Genomic DNA, 23675 nt, shown 5'->3' with positions numbered 1-23675 from the left:
ACACACGACGGTGGGACTCACCACCAAGCCTATCTCTCCCATAGGACTTGGAGGGGTTTCCAAACCTCTCATTCTCCAGAAAGCTTCTGAACTCAGAGAGGAAAATGAGTCCCATGTTTTATGAAGGCTATCATGGGTCACCATAAAAGAACTCAGAATATTTTCTCTCTCGACATGCCTAGATTACCTTGACAGTAATCAGAACAGATACTCAGTGCCCAAACAAAAGTTAAAAAGAAATATAGCAACTGTCTAAAAATTAAACAAAAAGTGACTTCACTTTGATCAAAATAGGTTACCTTTGATCTTTCTTTTGCAGTTGCTGCCTCCTCAAACTGTACAGTAAGAGCCATAAGCAGCCCCACAAACAGATTGTTTAAGCTAAAAACCTCTGCTGCAATGGACCACTGCCATGTTAGACGAGAGAATGAAAACACCCCCGCAGCAAGGATTCCTCCAGCATGTGAGCCAGAAAGCCTGCAAATACAGATAACATGAAATCTTCTTTCCCGACAAAAAGAACCGACTTTATTTTCCTTTTTATAAACTGTAGCAGCAGAAATTATGACAGTCACCCAGCCCTATCCCAACACATTATATGGTTAATACATTCCTTCCGTGTAATAATTTCTTTCCACACGTTTTAATTAGCAAGCCCATATATTAACGTATTAATACAAGGGAACGAACCAGCGGGGTCTCCTGTGGACTGAATGAGGTTTAGTTCTTAGACGGAACCTCTAAGATTTGAGCCGGTCCAGAAAGCCTGAAGTGACAGTAGCTAGACAGATAACAAACCTGAGTCACTTTTCTTGCTATAGCCACAACGAAGGATGGTCTGGTTAAGACGGAACTATGTTGAATTGTAAAAATTAATGAAATGAAAGAAGACTATTCAGGAATGCTCTTTCCCCCTTCTTGTGGCATGTTTGGACCTAGGCACCTGTCACACGACCACACTAAAGAGTGTATCTCTCAACATAGGGCAAAGACGTCTTCATCACAATATTTGGTGACTTTAAGACCTTGAAAGCTAAGTTCTTAATTTCCAATGATTTCTTCTGGATCAAAGTTGAAGTTGAAAGCGATATATTCTCTTTTTTAAAAACAGGGATGGGAATGTGAACTTCATGAACACTAAAACAATCAAATGCTACACTTGGAAAAAAATTTCTCAACCCCAATGCCAACGAGAGCCAGACATTTCAAATTGATCAGGAAGTTCGATCTCAATTCAGAAATTTGATCTGAGACTAGCAACGTGGTAGAATATGCTAGCACATATCAAAGCATAGCAACTTCCTATCTTACTAGAAGTCTGAAATGATGAGAAAGCTGTTACCAAATATCTCTTTCTAACATGTGTTATGATTCAGCAAGCATTACGGAGTCTAATGGTTACAATATTATGTGGCCCTAAGTCATCACTTTTAAACTATATTGTTTTGTGTAAAAAGCTGTGGAGTAACTTTGTGAAGAAGTTGTGGCCTTTAAGCAAGCATTATAGAAAAAAAAAGTTAAAATAAAATTTTGATATCACCAAACTTGTTTTTGAGGTCCTCCTTCCAATTTCTTTCTTTTTTCCCTTATAAAAATCATCCGTTTATTTCTTTCAGAGTTCCCCATTCTTCCAATGACCCTGATTCAACACATTAAAGGCATTTATTCCTTCTAAATTATGTTCCAAATTCCTTTCAACTTGTACTCATACTACCTTAGACTCAATTATTTTAATAGTTTCATAAGTTGTCTTCTGTTTTCCAATCAATTCCTCAATATAACATCACATTAAACTTCTAAAAACATGTTCTTTATGATTACCTAGCCCCCCCAATTTAAGGGCTCTTTGTAGCCTGTAGGAAATGAGTTAGGTTGGAATCCAAGCTCCCAACAAATAGTACCTAGCCACAAATTATTCTCTACCATTGTTATTATCTACCAACATTATTATCTCTACCAACCAGTTAGGATCCTCAAAATTCCCTATTAAGACATGTCTTTTCCCAGTGCCATGCCTCTGCTCATGCTGTACCCATGAACTCAGTGTCTTCGCGGCCTCTATTTATTCAACCTCTGCTCTTTTCTCACATTTCTCTTCAATCCCCGGGTTTCTAGCTCATCTTGGAACATGTATGGCATGTAACTGCCTGTGATAATTATTCTGACGTTATATTTGAAATGTGAACTGGAGTTAAACTTCATTGATATTGGAAGTCTTTAGCTCCAAGCACAGAAAGGGAACTTAGTGAATGAAAGAATAAATTAATCTTAAAGAATGGTAACATTCTTAACGGAATTTCCATGGTTCATCTGTCAATATTACTTTGGAAAGTCAGCATAAGATATAAGATTCCTTCCTCTACTTAAAACATAAATTAGCTTCCTTGGGAAAATGCCTGATTCCAGGTCTGTAGTAGCTCAAGTATAAAATGAATTTGAAGTATCTTGTTGCAGAACGTAAGGAAGTGTTCAGGAGGGGACATGACAAAAGGACATGGCGTGAACTTAAAGGGGCCAATCAGAGATAATTTGAACATCAATAATTATAGTAATAGATTGTAACCCAATGAATAATCTATAGTGATAGAAATAAATAAATGGGAGAAGAGAAAGTCCATTGAAAGTCAACGACTAATAATTGTAGAAAAAATGATGGACTTGGGAGCCATCATCATCAGAATAATGGATACCAAAATTAGTGGCTAACAGTTTTGCACCAACAGAAATATGTACATAAGTCTAAAGGTATCCCTCTAGAAATAGATTGTCTGCAAAAGGAAAAATGCTAACTTTACAGTGGTAAACCTGGCAGACACAATCTTAACCACATGATCAAAGTTAAAACCCAGAAATGGGACAAACATCACAAACTTCCCGATCTAATCCAATCAAAAGAACAGAGCATCATTTCTATGGTAATCTTGCCAAAATGTATTACCTCAAGCTACAGACAAATTCAAATTGAAGAACATTCCACAAAATAACTGGCCAATATATACCCCCTAAAATGTCAAGGTCTTCAAAGACAAAAACAAAAAGAAAAAAAAAAACAAACAAAAACAAAAAAACCCACGTGCCTGTATGAAGAAGACTAAAGCAATACAACAGAAGAAAAGGCATGATCTCGAATTTTCTTCTGCTAAATAGGATATTATTGGAATAATTGGCAAAATCTGAATCACCTCTATAGATAACAGTGTTGTATCAGTGATAACTTCCTGACTTTGAGAAGTATACTGTGGATATGTAAGAAAATGTGTTTGTTTTTAAGAAACACATCTTGAAGCACTTAAGGGTAAAAGGGTACCATCTATGCAGCTTACTCTTAAACGGTTAAAAACAAAACAATACACACACATGGCTTGTGGCTAATGATACTGAGCATCTTTTCAAGTGCTCATTGGCTATTTGTATGTTTTCCCTGGAGACGTTTATTCAGACCCACTGTCCATTTAAATATGAGGTTGTCCTTTGTATTATTGTAGAGTTCTTCTCCACTTCCTTTTGATACATTTCTTTTCTGCGAAACACAGCCAGAGTCCATTGCTTGCATCCAAGAGCCCTGACTGAAACAAACTGCCTTCCCTCTTTGTTATTTCTATTACATTTTCAAGGGAAACTATGTGAGAAAATTCTGAAAATAAATGCTGAAGATGCTATAGCTTTGTGACAAACAGAAGAGACGGCAGGATGTCTAAGAACAGAATGCGTGCATCCATACATAGGATATGTAGAATACAAAACATTTTGGAGGCCTCATTTTACTATTTGATTTGCAGTTTTCCTAGTAATGTATATAAGCTAAGCTTGTACGAATTCCATTGATTTCAGCAGCCTATTGTAAACAGTGAATATCCATTAAAACACACGTATTTTAACAAACTGCCTTTAAATCTGCTTTATGCTAAGATTCAGAATCGATCACCATTTATTGCCCATGTAACGTGTATAAACAAGTGGGCTAAGAGAAACAGAGACAATTCAAAACATCTGTCGGGGGGAAACTCCGCAAGTTGAGGAGGGGCACATGCAAGGATTTGCACGCGGCGATAAAGGCTCAGGGAGGCTGCAGAGACTGCGAACGTGGAGTGGCAGGATCCGTGAGGAAGGATCTGGAAAGGCTGGATAGAGCCAGGGCTAGCGGCTAGGACAGAAGGATAAGAGGGAAGGGAGTCTGTAATGAACCACGGGACCTAGATTGGATGGGGAAGGAAGCAAAGCAGCAGAGGGCTGATGAAGACAATAAAAAGGATAAGCAAAGGGTTCTAGGTCTCAGTTAAATGGAAGACAAGTGTAGAGGCATCAAGGAAATGAGTGGACTGAAAACTAAAGTCATGTCGGGTAGTGGAAAGTCGGCTGGGGAAGGGGACATCGAGCTGACAAAGGGTGGAACAGGCCAGTTAAACAAGACTAGATGCTATATTGAAGGCAGCCTGTGAGGGGAAAGAGTTTAATGAGGCTGTTCTCAAAATCATAGGATTTTCATTAAAACTATGTATTTGTCCCAAAAGACAAGCAGTGCAGCACACATAAATAAGTCTGCAAGTTGAGTGCTGTATAGGAAGACAGGTGTGCGGGCTGGTGCCATGACATCATATGCATGCTAACAAGGACACGCGACGCCCCACATTGGCACACTGCAAGCCGGGTCTGTGCTCTGCTGACGAGTCAAAGGCTGATGTCTGCAGTGGGAAGCATGAGGAGTTTCTGAAGACTCTGGCAGTCTGCAGATTGTTCACTGAACTCTGCAGCTAGGCAGTCTCGGTAGATTGTCCAAGGCATCTTACATGGTCCCAGCTTGCTTCGTTTCACCCGAATGAGATGGAGATAAATGACTAAAGAGCAAGTTGAAGTCAAGATGATTTCATGAAGACATTTCGGGGTCATGGTTAGGCTCAGTATTAGCTTCCTGTTGTCCACATCCGTAGCCTCTATCCTCTGTTCTCACTTGAGCATTCTATTAAAATAGCACCCAATTATCATCCAACTGCCAAATACAACAGGCTCCCGGGACCTCTCTGTGGTCCTGATCCCAGCCCCAGACACTACTGAGTTGACCTGGGCTCCTCGTGCCTCCGGCGTTCCTTCCGTGTTTCTGGATCTTCCTTCTGTGTTTTTTCTCTGAGTGGTTCCCCTTCTTCCGTTATCACTTTCAAAGCTGGTATTTCTAAGATTTCATTCTCACAACTCTTCTCACTCTTACATACTCCACATGGATGGCCTTACCTACTGTCTTGACTTCAGCTACCAACTACAAACTGAAGTAACCAAATCTGTCTCGTACTACCGCCCCCTTAGTTTCGAACTGACACATCTCCAACTGAGCGCTGAACACCTCACCACAAGCCAGTCCAGCTCTGGAGGTCCCCCAGAACCTGAGTGTCAACATGCGCAAAATTAATGTCTCATCCTCTTCCCTAAAGGATTCTTGCTCCTGTATTCTTTCATTATCTAGTTTAGTTACCTAAGAAACCTAAAGTCATTGTCAAAGCTCCTGTCCCCGTCTCCATGTCAAACATATCATATCCTGCCAGTTTTACTTCATAAACATTTTAGAAACTCATTCTCCTCTCCATCCATACCGCTACTGCCGTATCTCAGCGGTTAGGCTCACATCAGTTTAACAGCTTTGTATGTTGTGTGTCTGCGGCCCTCGGCTCACCTGTGCCACCAGGAATGAAGGATCCAAAACATATTTCATCTTGCACATTTCTGCCTCCAACCTGGTAATGACTTCTCTTTGATTATAAAACATTTTACAAAGTCCTCACTATGACAGGCAACACCTTTTATGATCTGGTCTCAGCCTACGTGCAGCTTCATTTTTTGAAATAACCCATCTCATAGTTTGTGTTCGAGCAAGGCTAAACAAGTTTTAAGTCCTGTACTTACAAGCTGTTTCTCCCCATCTCTGGGTTTCTTTGCGGAGTGCTGTTAGGCACACCTTTCCAAGTTTTTCCTAAAGTACTTTCACTGAGACTAGCGTAGTTTTCTCCTTCTCCGGATTCTACTAAGCTAAATGTATTAAATGGGTACTGAATAGAAATGTTTTTCTGTTTCTAAAACTTTACAATCCTGAGGAATAGAAAATTTTAACTGTAACCTAATCAAAACATAGTAAGGAAGTCAGATATGGGGAACTTAAAATCCTCTAAATAATGTATTACAAAGCCAACAGAATTATTTTGGGCTATTGATAGCACCATATGGCCATTTCATATTTGTGCGTTTTAAACATTAAAAGTATATCTCACTTTACATATATAAGTGCACATGTCCCTACAAAAGCCTTTTGATTTTTAGAAAACTAAACGGTTTTCTTCCTATATGTTTCAGACATACTTTATCTTTAGTTTTTAATGCTCTCTGACTAACAATGGTTTCTAATCATCTCAGCCTAAGTCCAAGTATTTCCAAATAATGCTTTATAAAGTTACTTATGCCACTATTTAAAATTAGTCTTTTTATTAATTGCAAAAAAAACGGAAAGAAAAGGTGTTTGGTAATGGGGTAAATTCTGTTTAAGAAGCATGTTGTTTTTCATTGCTTTGCTTTACTATTATAAAAGTGGTACCTTAGTAACAAATGAAATTAAGAGAAATATTAAAGGATTCCTGTTTTATTTTGTTACATTAATTTTTATTATGCTAATTTTTGTTATATTGATTTTTTTTAAAATACAGCGATGTCCATATGGGTGTATCTTATAGAAACTAAGGAATAATCCATTTTTCCATCCCGTACCTTAATTCGAGTGCTTAAATCTTCTTTTGGCAAGGATACAGAAATCATAATTTATCTAAAAAAATTTTATATTACTTTATCCTTTGTCTATAAATAAATATTTCAAAGGTGATAAGAAAATATAGACTTACAGTACTTATATTGCCTTTCACATACTGATGTATACGGAAAGTTCCTTAAATTTTCTCATGTCTTTCAAGAAATTTCAAACAAGTTTCATCTTATGTCTTATTGAGCCAAATATCAATGAACCATCCATACCAATAAACCACTAAAAGTCTGAGACAGAATACATTAAATGTGCAAAAGATTTACCCAAGTGATGATATAAAAATCACATTGATGAATATGTCTGAAGGTGAATCTAATTTTTAAGCAAACAAGATGACTGAGCCAGTCTTTATATTGTCTGTTTATGTATGAATCTTTAAAAAAATGTATTTTTGTATGAACCTACAGAATATCTACAGTCTCCAACTAATCCATCATCGATTCTGATTCCCGGAGTCTTTGTTATTTGATGAGCCTACACAAATATGATTCCTCTGAACGAAGGGTGCCCTGGAGTGGATGATTAGACAAATTAGTTATAATCTCTTTTGGGGAATAATTTTATTTTTTAATCTATTAACTTATTCATTAAAAACAAATTTTTTACAGAGGGGGAGCGAGAACAAGCGGGAGAGACAGACAGAGGGAAAGAGAATCTACACTCCATGCTGAACATGGAGCCCCGATGCAGGGCTCGATCCCAGGACCCTAGGTTCATGACCTGAGCTGAAATCAAGAGTCCAACACTCAACTGACTGAGGCACCCAGGCGCCCTTTGGGGAATAATTCTAACTAGAACACATATTCCACAATTTTCTTTTTTCCTAAAAAATCTACAACATACAATTTGGGGTGGGGGTCAGAATTAAATTATGTAAGTAGAAGGAAATGCTATTCACATACCTTTTGGGATGCAATACTATTAAGTGAATTGGTAGGCCAAGCTTCTGGCTAAGTAATGTTTCTTTTAGAAACATATAGAAGAAGGGGTGCCTGGGGGTGGCTCAGTCAGTTGAGCGTAGGACTCCTGATTTTGGCTCAGGTCATGATCCTGCGTCATGGGATTGAGTCCCACCATGGCTCAGTGCTGAGCATAGATAGAACCTGCTTAGGATTCTCTCCCTCTAACTCTCCCTCTGCCCATCTTTCCCACTCAACTCCTCTCTCTCTCTCTTCAAAATAAAAAAAATCAATAAATAAAAAACATATATAGAAGGAATGTCCAATCTGACATTATTACTTAAGCATCAGTTTTAAATAAAATTGTTATCCTGAGTCCACAAAATAAGCTGTTTGGTATCAATCCATAAAGTCAAATGTACGGATGGACTAAAAATAGAAGTAGCTTCAAAATAAGGGTAGACAACTATCATCTACCCATAGATGCAGTCTGAGGATTTTTTTCAAATGAAAATGACATAATTAAAAACACCATTGTGTTTTCACCTGGCAATCCAAGGGTCCCACTTTTCATTTTCATTTTCTTCTTTTGAATAAATATGCTTAACTATTATTTTTTACAAATCAACTAAGGAGTCAGTAAATTTATTTATAGACACCTAACATGTTAAAGTGGCATCTTAAAATGAGCTCACTGAAAAGAGGCACATTTTTCTACTGACACTGATAAACCTGCTTCAACAAAAAAGAGAAATTCAAAGGATATGGTAGGTAAAATAGGAAGTCTCTTCACCAGAACTCAAGAATAACTCGCAAAATAGTCTAAACTATTTTCCATTTTAACTTAAGGACACCTTATGATGGCTTAGACACAATATGAGAAAAAATGTTTTCCATTCTCATTTCAGTTCTCATAGAGCCTCATAGAAGGAGGTCAGAAAACACATATACCATTACTGCGATCATTTTAATAATACAACCACTATATTGTAAAAGTTAGTCATATGTCAGTACTAACAATCAAAATCCAAGATTTTACACTTTGAGAAACAGATGCTGAATTTAAGGGCTCATACTAATGGAGTAAAGCAGTGATACAGATGATTCAAAATATCAAATAATCTAAAAGTCACTGAAGTCTGATTTATTTTATATAAATAAACATATTTTTGTGTTACATGTAAAATAATTTTCCAGATATTTGCAGTAATTAAACCTTCTGAATGGCTTTGTGCTTGGGTTAACACGAACGTCACATAGTTCACATTCTAGTAAAGTACAGTGGTGAGTCAGTTAAGAAAGATATACCATGAGTAGGATAGACAGTACGGGAAGGGTGGTCAAGTATTTAAAATTTCATTCAGATAATGCAAATAACAAAAATTCTCCACTGGGGTAAGGAACATGGGGTAAGGATTCAGATCATCCTAACAAATGTGAAGCTCAGAAGTCTATGGTTACTACACAGGGCCTTCCTCTTGGGTCCACAAAATCCATGAGACCTAGATAAAATTCCTAGGAAAGGTACCGACTGTGCAGGAACTTTCTCACTGATGGAATACTCTTCCTCTGTTGACACAATGGATAAATCAGGAGGTTACAATTTACACCACTGACACAGGTTTGCTATTGATGATAAGGTATATTTTTCTTTCCGCTACGTGGTATTTGATTTTCATGTGTAGTCCCATGTTTGTCTAACCCTCAATCAAAAGGCAAATAACAGAAACCCGAGATTCTTTCGGAACACACATTTGACGTGCCTCATAAAATTCATGAATGTATTTGTCTTCAGTGTTACTTGCATGCAAAGGACCCAACATGGAAGGTACACGACCTTCCCTTCTCCGCTGCAAACTCCCGCTTAAAGTAAGCAGGATCCAGCAGGCAGGCCACGACGCAGCCTCTGAGAATTATTGTTAAGTAATTACTATTAGTGTCAGCTCTTAATGACGACTAAAAACACGTAATGGCTTACGGGGAAGAAGTAAGGTAAAGCAGGACCCAATGAACAGCAAATCTACCACCCCCACCCTCCCAAGTTCTTATCTTTCTGGGTCTTGTTCATGAAAACTATATAATTGTTACCTTCTGGCTCAATCACATAATCAACACTTATCTATTTATCTCTTCAGTACACGTGGAAAAAGGTCAAACTGGGAAGCCAGCTATTTACTGTTGAACTTCTCTGGCCATGGTAGTTCACTCACCCCCCAGGTGCAACAAATACCCATTGAGCATCTAATATGCTCCAATACTCTGTGGGCATATTATAGTCAGTGGCCACTTAGAGAACAGTAGAACCTAAATTTTTCTGTTCATTTTAAAGTCTGGACCTAATTAACATAAACCAGTCATTCGGGGCATGGTATGTTAAAGTTACATCTTGGAAATTTAATGAATTAATTAAAAAAATAAAATTACATCTTGGAAGCCACCACCACTGCATCTTAAAAAACGTAAAATACTTCCATCTTTAATAACTTTGCAAATAATCCCTTTTTTCACATTTTATAAAAATTTACTTTCACTCCAGATAAAATCCTACCAAAGTCTGTTCCATTTCATGAGATTCCATCAAAAGGAAAACTGGTTCTAGCCTGAGCCAGTTTACATAAATATCAACTACTACTATGCCAAAAGGAAAAGTACAAAGTATTATTCCTCATTTTGAGCCACTAAATAACATTGGGAGACAAACTATAAAGTCTTCAGAAAAAACACAACTGAAACAGAGGAAGGAAGATTATGAACAGCTTCCATAAATAAAGTATAATCACACAATTCCCATTAAAATCAGATTTAAGCATTAACCAATACATTAGAAAGTTATTCAAGGTTTAGAACAATTCCTTTTATTATATCTCATCAGCTTACGCCTAAATATCTAAAGGAAAAAACACTGAACTGAGCTTTCTAGGAATCACCATCATACACTTTACTAAGTTTTCATGGTATGCCAAATAATTTGCACGAACTCTTGGAAGCAACCTACTTCAAAACATAACTCCCAAATTACACATTTGCGTCATATTTTGTTTGAAAAGTTTAAAAGACACAGAAGACCCCAAATCAGCCTATACTCAAGCTTGACGATGTATTTTATATTCACAGCAAACCTGGATGGTTAAAAAGTGTACTCCAGCCAAATGTTCTCAGAGGCCTTGGCCATGCCAGCGGCATCATGCTAAGTCCCTTTTAACCCAAAACTTAGAAGATGCTGCCTACTTTTTTAAACATTTAAGATACGAAACACGTACGAAGGAAACTTAAAAGATCCAAGTAACTCAACTCGGCAGAACGAGGGTATTCAACTGTTTTCACCAGCAACGCTAACCAACTCGGTAAACAAGTGAGATTTAGTATCAAGTAGTTTCATTATGCGTGATGAAGCCTCTCTGAATACTTCAATTCCTTCAGACGGCCTTCTGTGTTTATGGCTTCGAAAAGTAGCACATCTCCTATCATCTGTGAGTTGTGATCCATCACTTCATTTGTGATGTTAAGAGATATATGCATTTATTATGATAGCCCTAATGACTGCTGACTAGTTCCAGTGGCAACATCTCGGCAGGAAACAGATTTAGCAATTTGAATGTTTTATAAGTTTTTGTAATTGAGGAAACTTTTCATAATCTGACATTTGTTAAAACCACTTATTAGAAATTATGCAGCACAGTAGCTGTGGAAATATGAGCTAGCTTCACAATTATAAAGTCAGCCTATGCAGCCCTTTGCTATTGTATATAGTGGCATAAACCCCACAGCGGCCTATCAGCTAACTGGCAGGCAGGGGGCTGCTCTATTCAAAGTGAGAGATACAAGCTGCAGGGCAAAAACCTGGCAGCTCCCATCTGACCCCACAATCCCCTACTGGTGACAGCTCCAAGCTCCATGGCAAATTAGGCCTTCTCATATTACAATTGGAGAAGACAGATTCCATTAGCAGTATCTGAAATTGAGTGGAGAGCTGCGCTGTTATCAGACTTGACTCATAAGCACTGCTATTAATCAGAGCTATGATAGCATTTATATATTTCAAGCTATCTGCTGCCGCTGTGATATTCTGCTACAAAGGGTTGATGGGACTTAGGAAAGTGAACAATAGAGCTTTCTGGGAAAAGCAGAGTAAATCAAGAAAGTCTATGACTTCCGCACATTCTGAAGGGATTGTGGTTTACATAAATTTTCTCCCAATTGGAGATTGAGCTCTTCCTCATCTTACACATGGGATTTAGTTGTCACTCAATGGTAACAGCTGTGAAAAGGTGAAGCGGCCCACCGCTCAGAATATTGCCTTCGCTTTTAAAGCAATTAACCCATGAACAGGAGGATACCTGGTGATATCAAAGGGATTAGGCCAGCCGGCGCGTTATTAACATTTCCTTGAACTAATTCTAACTCTGACTAGCTGTCAGCAAAGAGTCTACAGTCTTAAAAAAGAGTTTTCGCCCTCCTTTTCTCCCCCTTCGAAACGAAGTGCTGCTATTTGAGCCTAATATGTCCCTCTACTTATAAGAAAATGCAAATGAACCAAGCTCTTAATACGCTTAACCGGTCTGAGTCAATGCAATTTTAATACAAGTATGAGGGAAATATGTGATCAATTAACCAGGGATCAAGACAGATATTCTCCTGAATGGAAATTAATGCTCCAGTACTTTCCATTCTTCTTCAACTACAAAAACTTGGGGCCTATTTGTTACTTATGCGTAGTTACCTCTGAAATTAGGAAGAGCTTCACATTATTCTCTATGGCAATAATCTAAAATACTCTTTGAGCTGGAAAATCCAAATGTCCCTTAAGCAGGCGATTCTACATTCTCGAAGGTATGGCATTTTAATTTTCTATTCTTTATTGAATGGAGTCTTAGCTGAAGCTGTAAGGATCGCAGACACAGCGCTCAGAATCAAGAATTCCTCTTCGAAAAGTTTTAGCCAATTCATTTTTAGCGGCAGCATAACGTTTAGAATTATATCGCTTACACAAAATAAAGTACCCCATAAATAAAATACTTGGCACAAAACAATCCGCCAGAAGATATTTAAATATCGCTGAAACTGGTTGTAAGTTCTTTGTAGTAAATAGGCATAGTTTCAATATACCTTTAATTATTATGAATACTCCTCTATTCTGGCTAACGTGGTTGACAACAGGGATCTGGTTTCTTACTGTACAATATTAACGGTGTTAGAAGGTTTTTTTTTTTATGCGAGTGTCCTAAAACAGTACCTCCTAGGAAAAAAATCCCGAAAAATTGTTTAATGGTTAGTGACTCTGTCTTAATTCCTTTAAAATAAGCACTGGATGTTGATTATAAAAACTAAAATAGTTTTGCTTTCAGTCACATGAATCCCCAACAAGCACTGTTGAATGAATTCTTCTATAGTTCCACTTGGTCCATAATAGTTTGGATGGGAGATGCTGACTCTCGAGCCTATTGCGAATATATCTCTTGCCCTGTAACTTCCAAAATAAATGATACAAGATACACCCTCATCTGAGATCATAAGCAATTTAAATCTTCCTTGAGGTAAAGAATTTTTTGCAATGCTCTCAGCATACTCCCTCTTCTTTTAGTGATACCAGAACATATGAGATGTAAGGCACGCTGACATTCAGCGATTGTGATTTCAGTGCTCCTTCCTTACTAAGCATATAGGACCTAGCTTGATATTTCTTACAAAATAAGTTTGAAATTCAAGTGCTAAGCAATGCTACGGCGTGTTCAGATTCGTGATTTACAAGGCCTATAACTTCTTAAATTTTGTATTAATAGGATTTGTGAATTTCAAACATGACACCTTAAATATTGTGCTCTGAAACTTAAAAATTGTTCACTTCAATGGCCTTGAAAGAGAAAATCCCAGTTCCTACGAATCACTGTGTTTCGTAGTCTTAAAAACATAGATGCACATATCAATAAAATGAATACTATTTCATATAAATGAAATGTGTTAAACTCCTTTAACGTAATGAATGCTTAAAAATACCCCTGAAGGGGACAATACATAAATAAATGCATACAGAAACAACGGCCACAATCTTACTATTTTTGATTCAATAAACTACTATGACACATACAGCTTTCTGTGTGCCGTTTCACTCATACGCTTTCTACATTAGGGCAAAGCACACACACATGAGTTCTTGCCAACCATTAGGAAAGATTGACAAAAAATGCAGTGTTAATGACATCTTATGGCTTTTAAAAGCAAGAGAAGGGCGCAAAGAAAGCAAAAATTACATCGTAATTGGAAACAACGAATAAATTGTTCTTTCAACCTAAGTCATGTTTACTGAAAAAAAATGGAGCTTTTTACATCAACACATTTAAACAGAAATTTGCTTTTAAAATGCAATCTTTGTTTAAAAGGTACAGAAGGTCTTTATGTCCACCCCAAGAGCTAAATATAGTGAATGCCATGTGAACAATTACCTGAAAAAAATCTAAACCTGTTAAAAGAATTAATTTACTGCACACCAGTCAGCACTAATCCTACGTGTACAGTAATGTGCTCTTAAGTGATGGGGGAAAGAAAGAATAAAACTGTTTCCTAGATCAAAACCCTTCAATATTCAACAACAAAGTGGAATGATGATTTGGCCTGTAAATGAATAAAGTAGTAAAATGTCTCCCAAACAAATTCTGATAAAAGGAGTCAACCTGTAAAGGAACACATTTACTATACGCTGGGGCTGGGGGGGGAAAAAAAGCTGTCACTGTAATGGCTGTACAAAAACTGTGTCCTGCTGTTGGGTTTATATTCACAGAAGAAAGGTTTTAAAGGTTAAGTTCAGGTCATACAACAAATGAAATTGTAACAAGCCAGCTGACATTGTATAATGTCTTCTTCCACTCAATCAATAGGCTACTGTTAGTCCTATTACCATAGAGATGGCTTGCTCTTTCCTGAAGGGTGTCTATTGTTTGACAAAACAGATTTGCCACTTGAACTAGGTTGTTCCCAAAGGACGTGTACCTTGTCAATTATTTGTATTCAAAATAATGAAGCATTTTCATATTAAAATGTATGTAAGAGATAATATTGTTAGATCCCTTCTCTGAAAGAAAGCAACTTTCCCAAGCACAATATTACTAAAACATTACTAAAACCACTCAAATATCCAGTTTAGTCATATTAAGAGTTTTTGATTTAAAGCATCTGTCAGCAAATATACAAATTTATCATTAAGACTGTATTAAAAGAAAAGGGTCATAGGTTAAGTGTGCTAATCTAAAACCCATTATAATCAAGCATAATAATAAAAGGTATTTTAAACGTGGACAACTCAAAGGAAAATTATTGTCCAAAGCTATTTGGATTCAGTAAAGATAAAGACTTTTATGTATGAGTTTTACAGTGGTTTTCATGGGGAATGGTATCACCAATTAATATAGTGAAGAGCACGGAAGAGTTTCAGAAAACAAATCACTTTATTTGCATAAGAGCTTTGTATAGCCAAGTAGCATTTAAATATACATGTCATAGAAATACCTTCTAAAATACAGATAAAGAATTTAAAATAAAATAAAACAAATAAAATACAGATGAACTACCAAAATAAATACAACTATTAACTTCCTTTATGTGCCTTTGTCTTAAATACCTTAGGAAAATTATTAATTTATACATTCAACACAGTACAAGTAAATTCTATATTTCAACCTAGATATTGAAAAATTTTAAAACATCAGTTTTTCTCTGAATAGAAATAATGACGGATTCTTAATTATAAACGACTCAGGAGAAATAATTCTAAAGACGATTATTTTAATCGTTTAGAAAAAAAAGTATTCATAATACTAATCAATCCAAGAAGGGATGTTATTTTAACATTTCATATTTAAAGATTTGGCTATCACTGAAAACCTGTAAGACTGAAATACAAATGAATTAAATAATAGAGATAAAGATCTAGTAAATGATCAACAGTTACAGCACTTGAATCTGAAAGCTTTCCACAAATAAATTTAAAAGTAAGCTTTAGAGTCATAATTATGTTAATTTTTACCTTTCTGTAAATAATGAAAAAGGAAACTGGAAGGGCAATATTATGACTAACACAAATAAAAATAAACATTAGTCTCCAAAAAGTGGCATTTGAAACTGTCTATTAAAATCATACTATATTTACATACAAAAATTTATTTTTATAATAAAAACTGCAGTAGTCTTTGAAGAAGGGTTTTAATTTGGCTCTCCCTTTGCAGGAAGCATCATCTGTATTTTTTACTATAATCTCTTTAGGCATAGGATAGACGGAATTAAGAATGGAGACAAATAACTTTACCAACACCCTAAACTAATGACCCATTTTTTACAAGCAAGGTAGCCCTCCAGACTAAGAAAGCCTTCCATCAACGACATAAGTGGGATCTAATCTGCCTCCCTTCCCTACCACTATAATGGAACAAAGTGAAACCTTACTAAAACCGTATCCCAAATTTATTTCCTTAGTTAACAGCCTCATTCTAAAATGTAGACAACATGTGCGGATTTAGAACACAATATAATTAGGTACTAGCTCTGGCTCTGACAGGCAGCTGCCCGTCAGCAACACTGTGAGTAATTAAATGGTATTTACCATTTACCAAAAGATGAACTTCATATTGTTGAATTAAACTGGCCCATCTGCATCTTCATAAAATGACAAACCCTATTAGTTCTGCCTAACCAGAGAATTGTGATAATGAACTAGCGACACCTTTCCTCCATTGTACGAAGCACAACCAACTGTGTAATCATCTGAGGGTCAAAGGCATATGAAATTACTGGAAATTAAGAAAGTGAAATCACATGAGTGATTAGAAAGCCCATTCAAGCAACAAAGCTTTTTTTTTTTTTAACGTATGCACTTAGACCATAAGAAAGCTACATCTCCAATTAGCCAAAATGAACTTTAACTGATCAACTACTTTACCTGAAAACGGTGAAAAAAAGTAATGATGCAGCTACAGCTCCGAATAAGCCGCACAGAAGATTGACTCGGTAGGCAACTGAACCGAAAGGAAATAGCATAATTGCCAGTTTAGCCACCAGAGTGAACAAAGGATAGCCAGGAGGATGGGCAACCTATGGAAAAATCAGCAGGTTAGAAGGTTTTCACCCACTGAAGAGTCACACTGGCTTTAATTGGAAAGGAGCCCTTTTCTCGGGCAAGTATCAAGATTAAGAGGCGATGACTCAATGTTTGAGAAGTGGTTTTCTATTGTAATCCTTTTGTGCCAATACAAATAAATATTTTCTTTCGTGGATTTGGCAGTGCGTACCACATGGCGTGTCACGTAGAGAAAGGGTGACATATTTCATTGTCAGTTCTTAAGCAGTTTGTTCTCTGGGTTCACAGTACATTAGGGTCATTTAAAAGGCTATTGCAAAAAAAAGCAGGTTCTGAAATATCGTATTGGTTAGAAAGTTGAAAGACCACACTGCTATCGGATTACCACCATGCTGACAGTCCTAAGGTCTTGCCTAAAGGGATCAGGCACCATAATAAAGTTTATTAAATAATAAACTTATTAAAACTGTTAACCCGATTTATTTTATTCTCCATAGCTTATACAAAATTTGGGGTGATAATAAGCCAGCTACTGTATATATAGTAAAGGCTTTGCTTTATAATTTAGTTTAATTGGATTTAAAACTTAAAGTAAATTGTCACGTACTGTACTTATAAGTTACTAAAAACTGGGGTTTGAAAATAAATTAATCTACTTTACTCCATGCTTAATTAAACTTTCTTAATTCCTAAAACTGTTAATGAGAGCATTGATTAAACAATAAAACTAATACTTACTCCAAGCTCATGTGCGGCTGTGATCAGTTCCCCTGTGAAAAAATAATGTAAAACCAATAATTACTATTAGAAAATGACACTCCTCCAAAGTTTTCAAAATCCAAATGCTTGCACTGGGGTTTTGCATTAATTTGACTGGATAAAACTGTAAATCTGTAGAGATTTAACAGCATGAAATAATCTAAGGATATTTTCTCCCTTAGGTCTTACTGAACAAATGATCTCTGATAGCTTTTAATAACTGGTCAGTGGAAATATAGGTGAATTCTAGTTTTTAAAAAGTGCCTTCCTGAAAGTTGTACACACTTGCAAATATATAAACACTCTTTTGATATGTTAGTGAATACTGTAGTAGCCCTCAAGATTTTAGTTTTAAAATCTCTACAAAGATGCAACTTTATATGTAACCCATGCAGACATCTGAGGCTTGGACACTCAGTAACATGTACCATTCTGCCCTAAACTGGCATTTGAATACCTTCTCTACATTAATTACACTGGCTATCTTCAAATGATTGCCAAATACTTAGTAGCTCCAGGTTATTTGGGGAAGCTCTGACGACCATATTTCTTCAAACCACTAAATCATTCTGTTACTGACGTAGTCCTTTATAATTCCTCGCCATCAGTGATTATTTCTAAAATTACAATGTAGTAATTCAAGGCCTATTTGTTAATATATTAAGTATCCAGAGCACAGGGACTATTTCTGACTCATTCCTGTACACTGTTATATAGTACAATGTAAGAAATCAATGTTGATGGTTTATGAAAGTTACTATTATCTATTAAGAAATGTATTAATGTCCATTTTCTATCCTTCCATGGATATTAATTTTAATACTCTTTTCATTTCTACTGTCCCAGCCATGATGTAAATCTTGGCCCTCTGGCCTGGACTATAGCAATATCTTTGACCAGTTTTCTACCTCCATTCATCTTCATCCTGAAATCACATATTGCCATCACACCTCCCAAAAAAAGGTTGGACTATATCACTAATCCAAAATTTCTCAATGGCTGCTCTCAGTTTACTAAATGAAGTTCAGATTCCTCAGTACGATATGCTACCCCTCTAGGGCTTTAAGGGCCCTTTACAAGGTTTACATCAATGAACCTAGGCCGCCTCAGTCAAGTCTGATTACTCACCGTTCCTCTGGAATGGTTCTCTTTTGCACCTCTTATCACTCATTTTCTCACCCAGTATTCTCTTATAAACCCTTCAAGGCCTAATTCAATTGCCACCTTCTCAGGGACACCTTTCCCTATCCACATCCTTCCCCAGCCTCCCCCACCAAAACTAATCACCTCTTCCTCCTCTGTAGAACCTGCTCTAACCTCTGTCATCGCCTTATATTCTGGTTGTTTTCGTTTCTGTCTTTCCGACGGAGTTGAAAATATTATCCTATCCACTTCAGAAGTCTCTCAAGACCCCCCACCTCTCCCTCCGCTGGGCACACAAAGAAACTGACTCAAGCACTGCACACAGAGGTTGACAATAAGACAAATCATATTGTCATCCTTGCTACTAAGATGCCCTATCTTAGGGCGAATGACTAGAAGCCTCACAAGAGCACCCAAAGACAGATACTGCTCACCTAAGTCAATTATGTAAGGACAGCTTTTCATTCTGGAGATATTCAAGAGCACCTTGGAAACCAAAGGCGCCTTCTGTATCTTAAAGACTTTTGAAAGAAATTGTTTATGGCCTAAAAGAATTCAAAGTAACCATTCCTTTTGTAACAACTGTCAAGGATATTGTATAGTTTTACCCCGGAATGGATTAGCCTGTCTTCAGTCCGAAATTGTTTTCATCTGCTTTTTGGTATTTCTGTAGTTATGATGAAACACGGTTAAATTCACATTTTCAAAGTCACTATTCTCCTCTATGTAAAATATATTTAGACTTGCATTTAAGAAAAATAGCCTACCTTCTCTAACTTCTTTTTACCATTAAAAAGCCAGTATGCTGTTATTCTTATTTCTTTAAGTTCATTTATTTTGCGAGAGCCCATGCATGTGGGGGAGGGGCAGGAGAGAGAGAGAATCCCAAGCAGGCTCTGCACTGATAGCACAGCTGCAGATACAGGGCTCCCACTCCCGAACCTGAGCCAGAATCAAGAGTAGGCCACGTAACCCACTGAGCCACCCGACATAATGCTGTTTTTCTTTACTGAGTTCTGTTGGTATAAAAATCAGGAAACGTGAAAAACTTCCGTCACCAACTCTTATCAAATGTATCTAAACTACTATCTAAATAGAAACCATAGCTATTACTAAAGTCTATAGATGTATCCTTGGAAAAAGCTAAAGGGAAACGTTACTCTTAAAATTGAATATGATTAACTGAAAAGAGAATGTAACTTGGGCGGGGGTGGGGGGAGGAAGAGCCTCCTGGTTTCTCCCAAATCTTTACCCTAGGGCTTCCTCAAATTTAAGTCCTATTACAACCTGCACCAGAATTACCTGGATGCTTTAAAATGAAGATTCCTTCACCAAACCTACCTATATTAAGACCCTCTGGCATTGGGGCCTGTTTCCCAGGCAATTCTGAGGTGCATTCAAGTTCGAGAATTACAGCTTTCTGTCTGAGACACAAATGGGTGGCAAGCTTGGAACTGTTCACAGATGCTTAACCTTTAGGAAAACCAGCTCCCTCTGTATTATTTTTATATTAATTACACAGTTATATTTTCATCTATCAAGTCTGTTAAAGACAGTACCCTTAAAGTATATAAACCCATAAATAAGCTAATTTATTTGTCCTGAGAATAACAAGAGAAGTGAAGGCTAGATTCCCACACTCTCCTCCAAAGAATGAGTATTCCTGCCCATAAATCAACTATATGTATCAAGTAGTGCAAAAAATGATTCTGGCGAGGGCACACAATGTGATCGGCTTATGGAGTATAATTTAAGACTTATCAGGAAGAAAAATACATACTTTATATTGGTTTTGAGATGTGTTCCGTTTATTGATAAAAAATATATTTGATAAACAGAAACATTCCAGGACAGTACTTTCAACACATAAACAAAATCATCAAAGATAGGATTATACAAATTCACTGGCAATACTTGGGAAGGTTTACTTATCGTTTCCAACAATGAACACCAAAATATTACAAGCAACCACTGTTTAGCACCAAACTAAACAAATGAGAACACCTAAAAAGTCTGGTAACTCAATCTAAATAGATAACTTTATTCTACTGGGGAAAAAATAAAAGGCAGTATTAATAAAGACACCAATCATAGACTTCAAATATCTGTATATATGTGATGACGGATTTAACAAAGAACTTAGAGCAGAGATTAAGCAAGCACGTTTTAAGTCGAACTACTTGAGTTCTTTCCTTGACTGCCCCTACTTTCTAGCTGTGTGATTATGGACACAGGATGGCCTTAGTTTTGTCAGCTAGACAAGGAAGCTTTTGATGGTACCTACCTCATAGGGATAGTAACTGGATTAAAATGACAATCCACGTAAAGCACTCAGAACAGTGCCTGGCATGTAGTAAGAGCTCAATAAGTGTTAGTTGTTGTTATTCGTTCCTCCACCCCCACCCCAATGTTGCAGGTTCAAAGAACCATGGTAACTGTCCATGTCAATGTTTTTCTTTTCTTTTTTTTTTTAAGGTACGCAACTACTCAATCTTTGAGTAATGCTCTCCATTGTCAAAACTCTCACTTGCACTGCTGGTGGGAATGCAAACTGGCACAGCCACACAGGAAAAGTGTGGAGGTTCCTCGAAAATTAAAAATAGAACTACCCTATGACCCAGCAATTGCACTACTAGGTACTTATCCAAAGGATACAAAAATGCTGATTTGAAGAGGCGCATGCACTCCAATATTTATAGCAGCACTATCGACACTAGCCAAATTATGGAAAGAGCCCAAATGTCCGTATACTGATGAATGGATAAAGGACATGTGAGACACACACACACACACACACACACACACACACACACACACAGGAATATTACTCAGCGATGACAAAGAATGAAATCTTGCCATTTGCAACAACGTGGATGGAACTAGAGTGTATCATGCTAAGTGAAAGAAGTCCATCAGAGAAAGAAAAATCCCATACGATTTCACACCTATGTGGAATTTAAGAAACAAAACAGATGAACATAGGGGAAGGGAAGCAAAAATAAGATAAAAACAGAGAGGGAGACAAACCACAGGACACTCTTAAATTCAGAGAACAAACTGAGGGTTGCTGGTGGGGGTTTGGGCTAAATGGGTGATGGGCATTAAGGAGGGCACTTGTTGGAATGAGCACTGGGTGTCATATGTAAGTGATGATCACTAAATTCTATTCCTGTGATCATTATTATACTATATGTTAATTAACTGGGATTTAAATTTAAAAAATTAAAAAAAAACTCACATCTTAAAAAAAAACTCACAACAATAGTTATTTCAATTATTTAATGTAAGCCTTGAAGACATGGTAACTCCATTCCCGACTATACTAATGAAATACTGCTCCTTTCTGTTCAACAGGACTTGAAAAGAAAGATTAAAGGTAATGATTTGTAAAAGGAACATCAAGGATCCTCAATGTGGCAGACAGCCCTGAAGATGGCCCCCAGTGACCCCCAACTCCTGGGTGTGGGCTGGACTTACTAACTTCCAGAAATAAAACAGAGCAGTTGTGCATCAATCACTTCCACGACTAGGTTTACAAAATGACCGATCTGTCAGACGAAGGTGCCATCTTTCTCGTCACAGGAGTGGGCTTCCCAAGAGACCCACTTGGCAAAGAACTGGAATGAGGTTGGAAGCGGTTCCTCCCCAGGACGAGCCTTGAGATGATGCAGCTCCCGACCACACCATGCCAACAACCCCGACCCGAGTAAGAGCACCCAGCCAAAGGCACCCAGATTCCTGATCCACGGAAAATGTGAGATAATAAATACTGGCTGTTTGAAGCCACTAAATTTGCGGCTAAATTCTTAGGTAGCAAAAGATAACTAGTACACTCCACGTTTTCAATCTATAGATTCACGATCTGAAGTTACACCACCATTCTGGCAAAAGTAGGCATTACTGGATGGTCATTTCGTTTGGCGGCAAGACAAAAATCAAAAACGGACCCTGGATCTTGTGCTTCATCCCAAATATAGGACAACCGTATAACAAATATGGAACAATTGCTCGTGTCATTTAACGGCCCCTGCTTTTCTTTTTAATAGAAGCAGCGTGCCTGAAGCCACAACTAGCTTCCACTCTCCGGTGTTCTCCCTCAAATTTCTTGCATGGCCGGTTTCTTTTCAACATTCAGGTTTCAACTACAATCTGCAGCTCAGGGGCCCTTCCTGGCTAGCCTCTCTGGCGGAGCCACTAGCTGCCCCACTCTCCGTCACGTCTCCCCCGTGCTCTCTCCCCTCCTCACTACTCAACATGTCACTGTTTATCCGGTAGTTGGGGTACGGTCTCCACCCGCAGTGGAATACTCTCCGCGACACTTGGTCACCACCACTGTTACTCCTTTTGTCCGGAACACGGTAAGGACGCAGGAAGTAGTATTTGTGGGCTGAAAAAGAACGTAAAACGGAAACTCGGGTCCCCCCCAAAACGGACCCGGGCAAGGGGAGAGGTCGCGGAGTCCCACCGGGCGAAACCCACAAGCCCCTCCTTCTCCAAGCCTGAGAACCACAGAACCCGGTTACAGGGATGGAATCACGCAAAAACGCTGCAGTGGGCCGGGGAGGACGCGGAGGGGGGCGATGGAGTGCGCGAGCCGACCGACGAGGGAGGGGGCAGGAGGGCGGCCCTGGGATACTTTACCCGAGTCTCCCCCCGGCACCGAGGGGGGCAGCGTNAAGCACGAGCCTGTGCTCAGGAAAGCAAGCCCGGGCGTGGGGCTGCCGTGTCTACGGTCTCCCCCCCTCCCACACTCACTTGGTCGGGTCTGACAGAGACCGGGCAGGGTTGCAAACCGGGCTGCGCCGGGACCGCTTCTGCCCCCGCTGGCGTGGGGTGGAACTACACGCGGGGGCCGTGATGCGATCCCGAGCCTTCACTCCGGGAACCCTCGGAGGGGTGCGCACGGTGGACGCCTTGCGGGCCAATACCGACGTCCGTCGCGGGTTTGGGGCGATTAATTACAAGCCCCCGTGCTTGTTGGTCTTTTTTTTTTTTTTTTTTTTAAAAAACATGA

General features: G+C 38.1%; 1 protein-coding gene across 1 annotated transcript in view; it reads right to left on the bottom strand.

The window, feature by feature from the left end:
- The window catches only part of TMEM260 (transmembrane protein 260), a 189788-nt gene that overhangs the window by 41639 nt on the left and 124474 nt on the right, over positions 1–23675 (bottom strand). Inside the window, exons 2-5 of the mRNA XM_077769103.1 lie at positions 23303–23484; positions 17498–17529; positions 16622–16773; positions 300–477 (exon numbers count right to left, since the gene is read on the bottom strand). Of these exons, the coding sequence (XP_077625229.1) occupies positions 300–477; positions 16622–16773; positions 17498–17529; positions 23303–23484 (544 nt within the window). The remainder of the gene's footprint in view (positions 1–299; positions 478–16621; positions 16774–17497; positions 17530–23302; positions 23485–23675) is intronic.

This window comes from Crocuta crocuta, unplaced genomic scaffold (genome assembly GCF_008692635.1).
Source record: "Crocuta crocuta isolate KB4526 unplaced genomic scaffold, BGI_CrCroc_1.0 scaffold10, whole genome shotgun sequence".
Taxonomy (NCBI): domain Eukaryota; kingdom Metazoa; phylum Chordata; class Mammalia; order Carnivora; family Hyaenidae; genus Crocuta; species Crocuta crocuta.
This window is presented reverse-complemented; position numbering and strand designations above follow the sequence as displayed.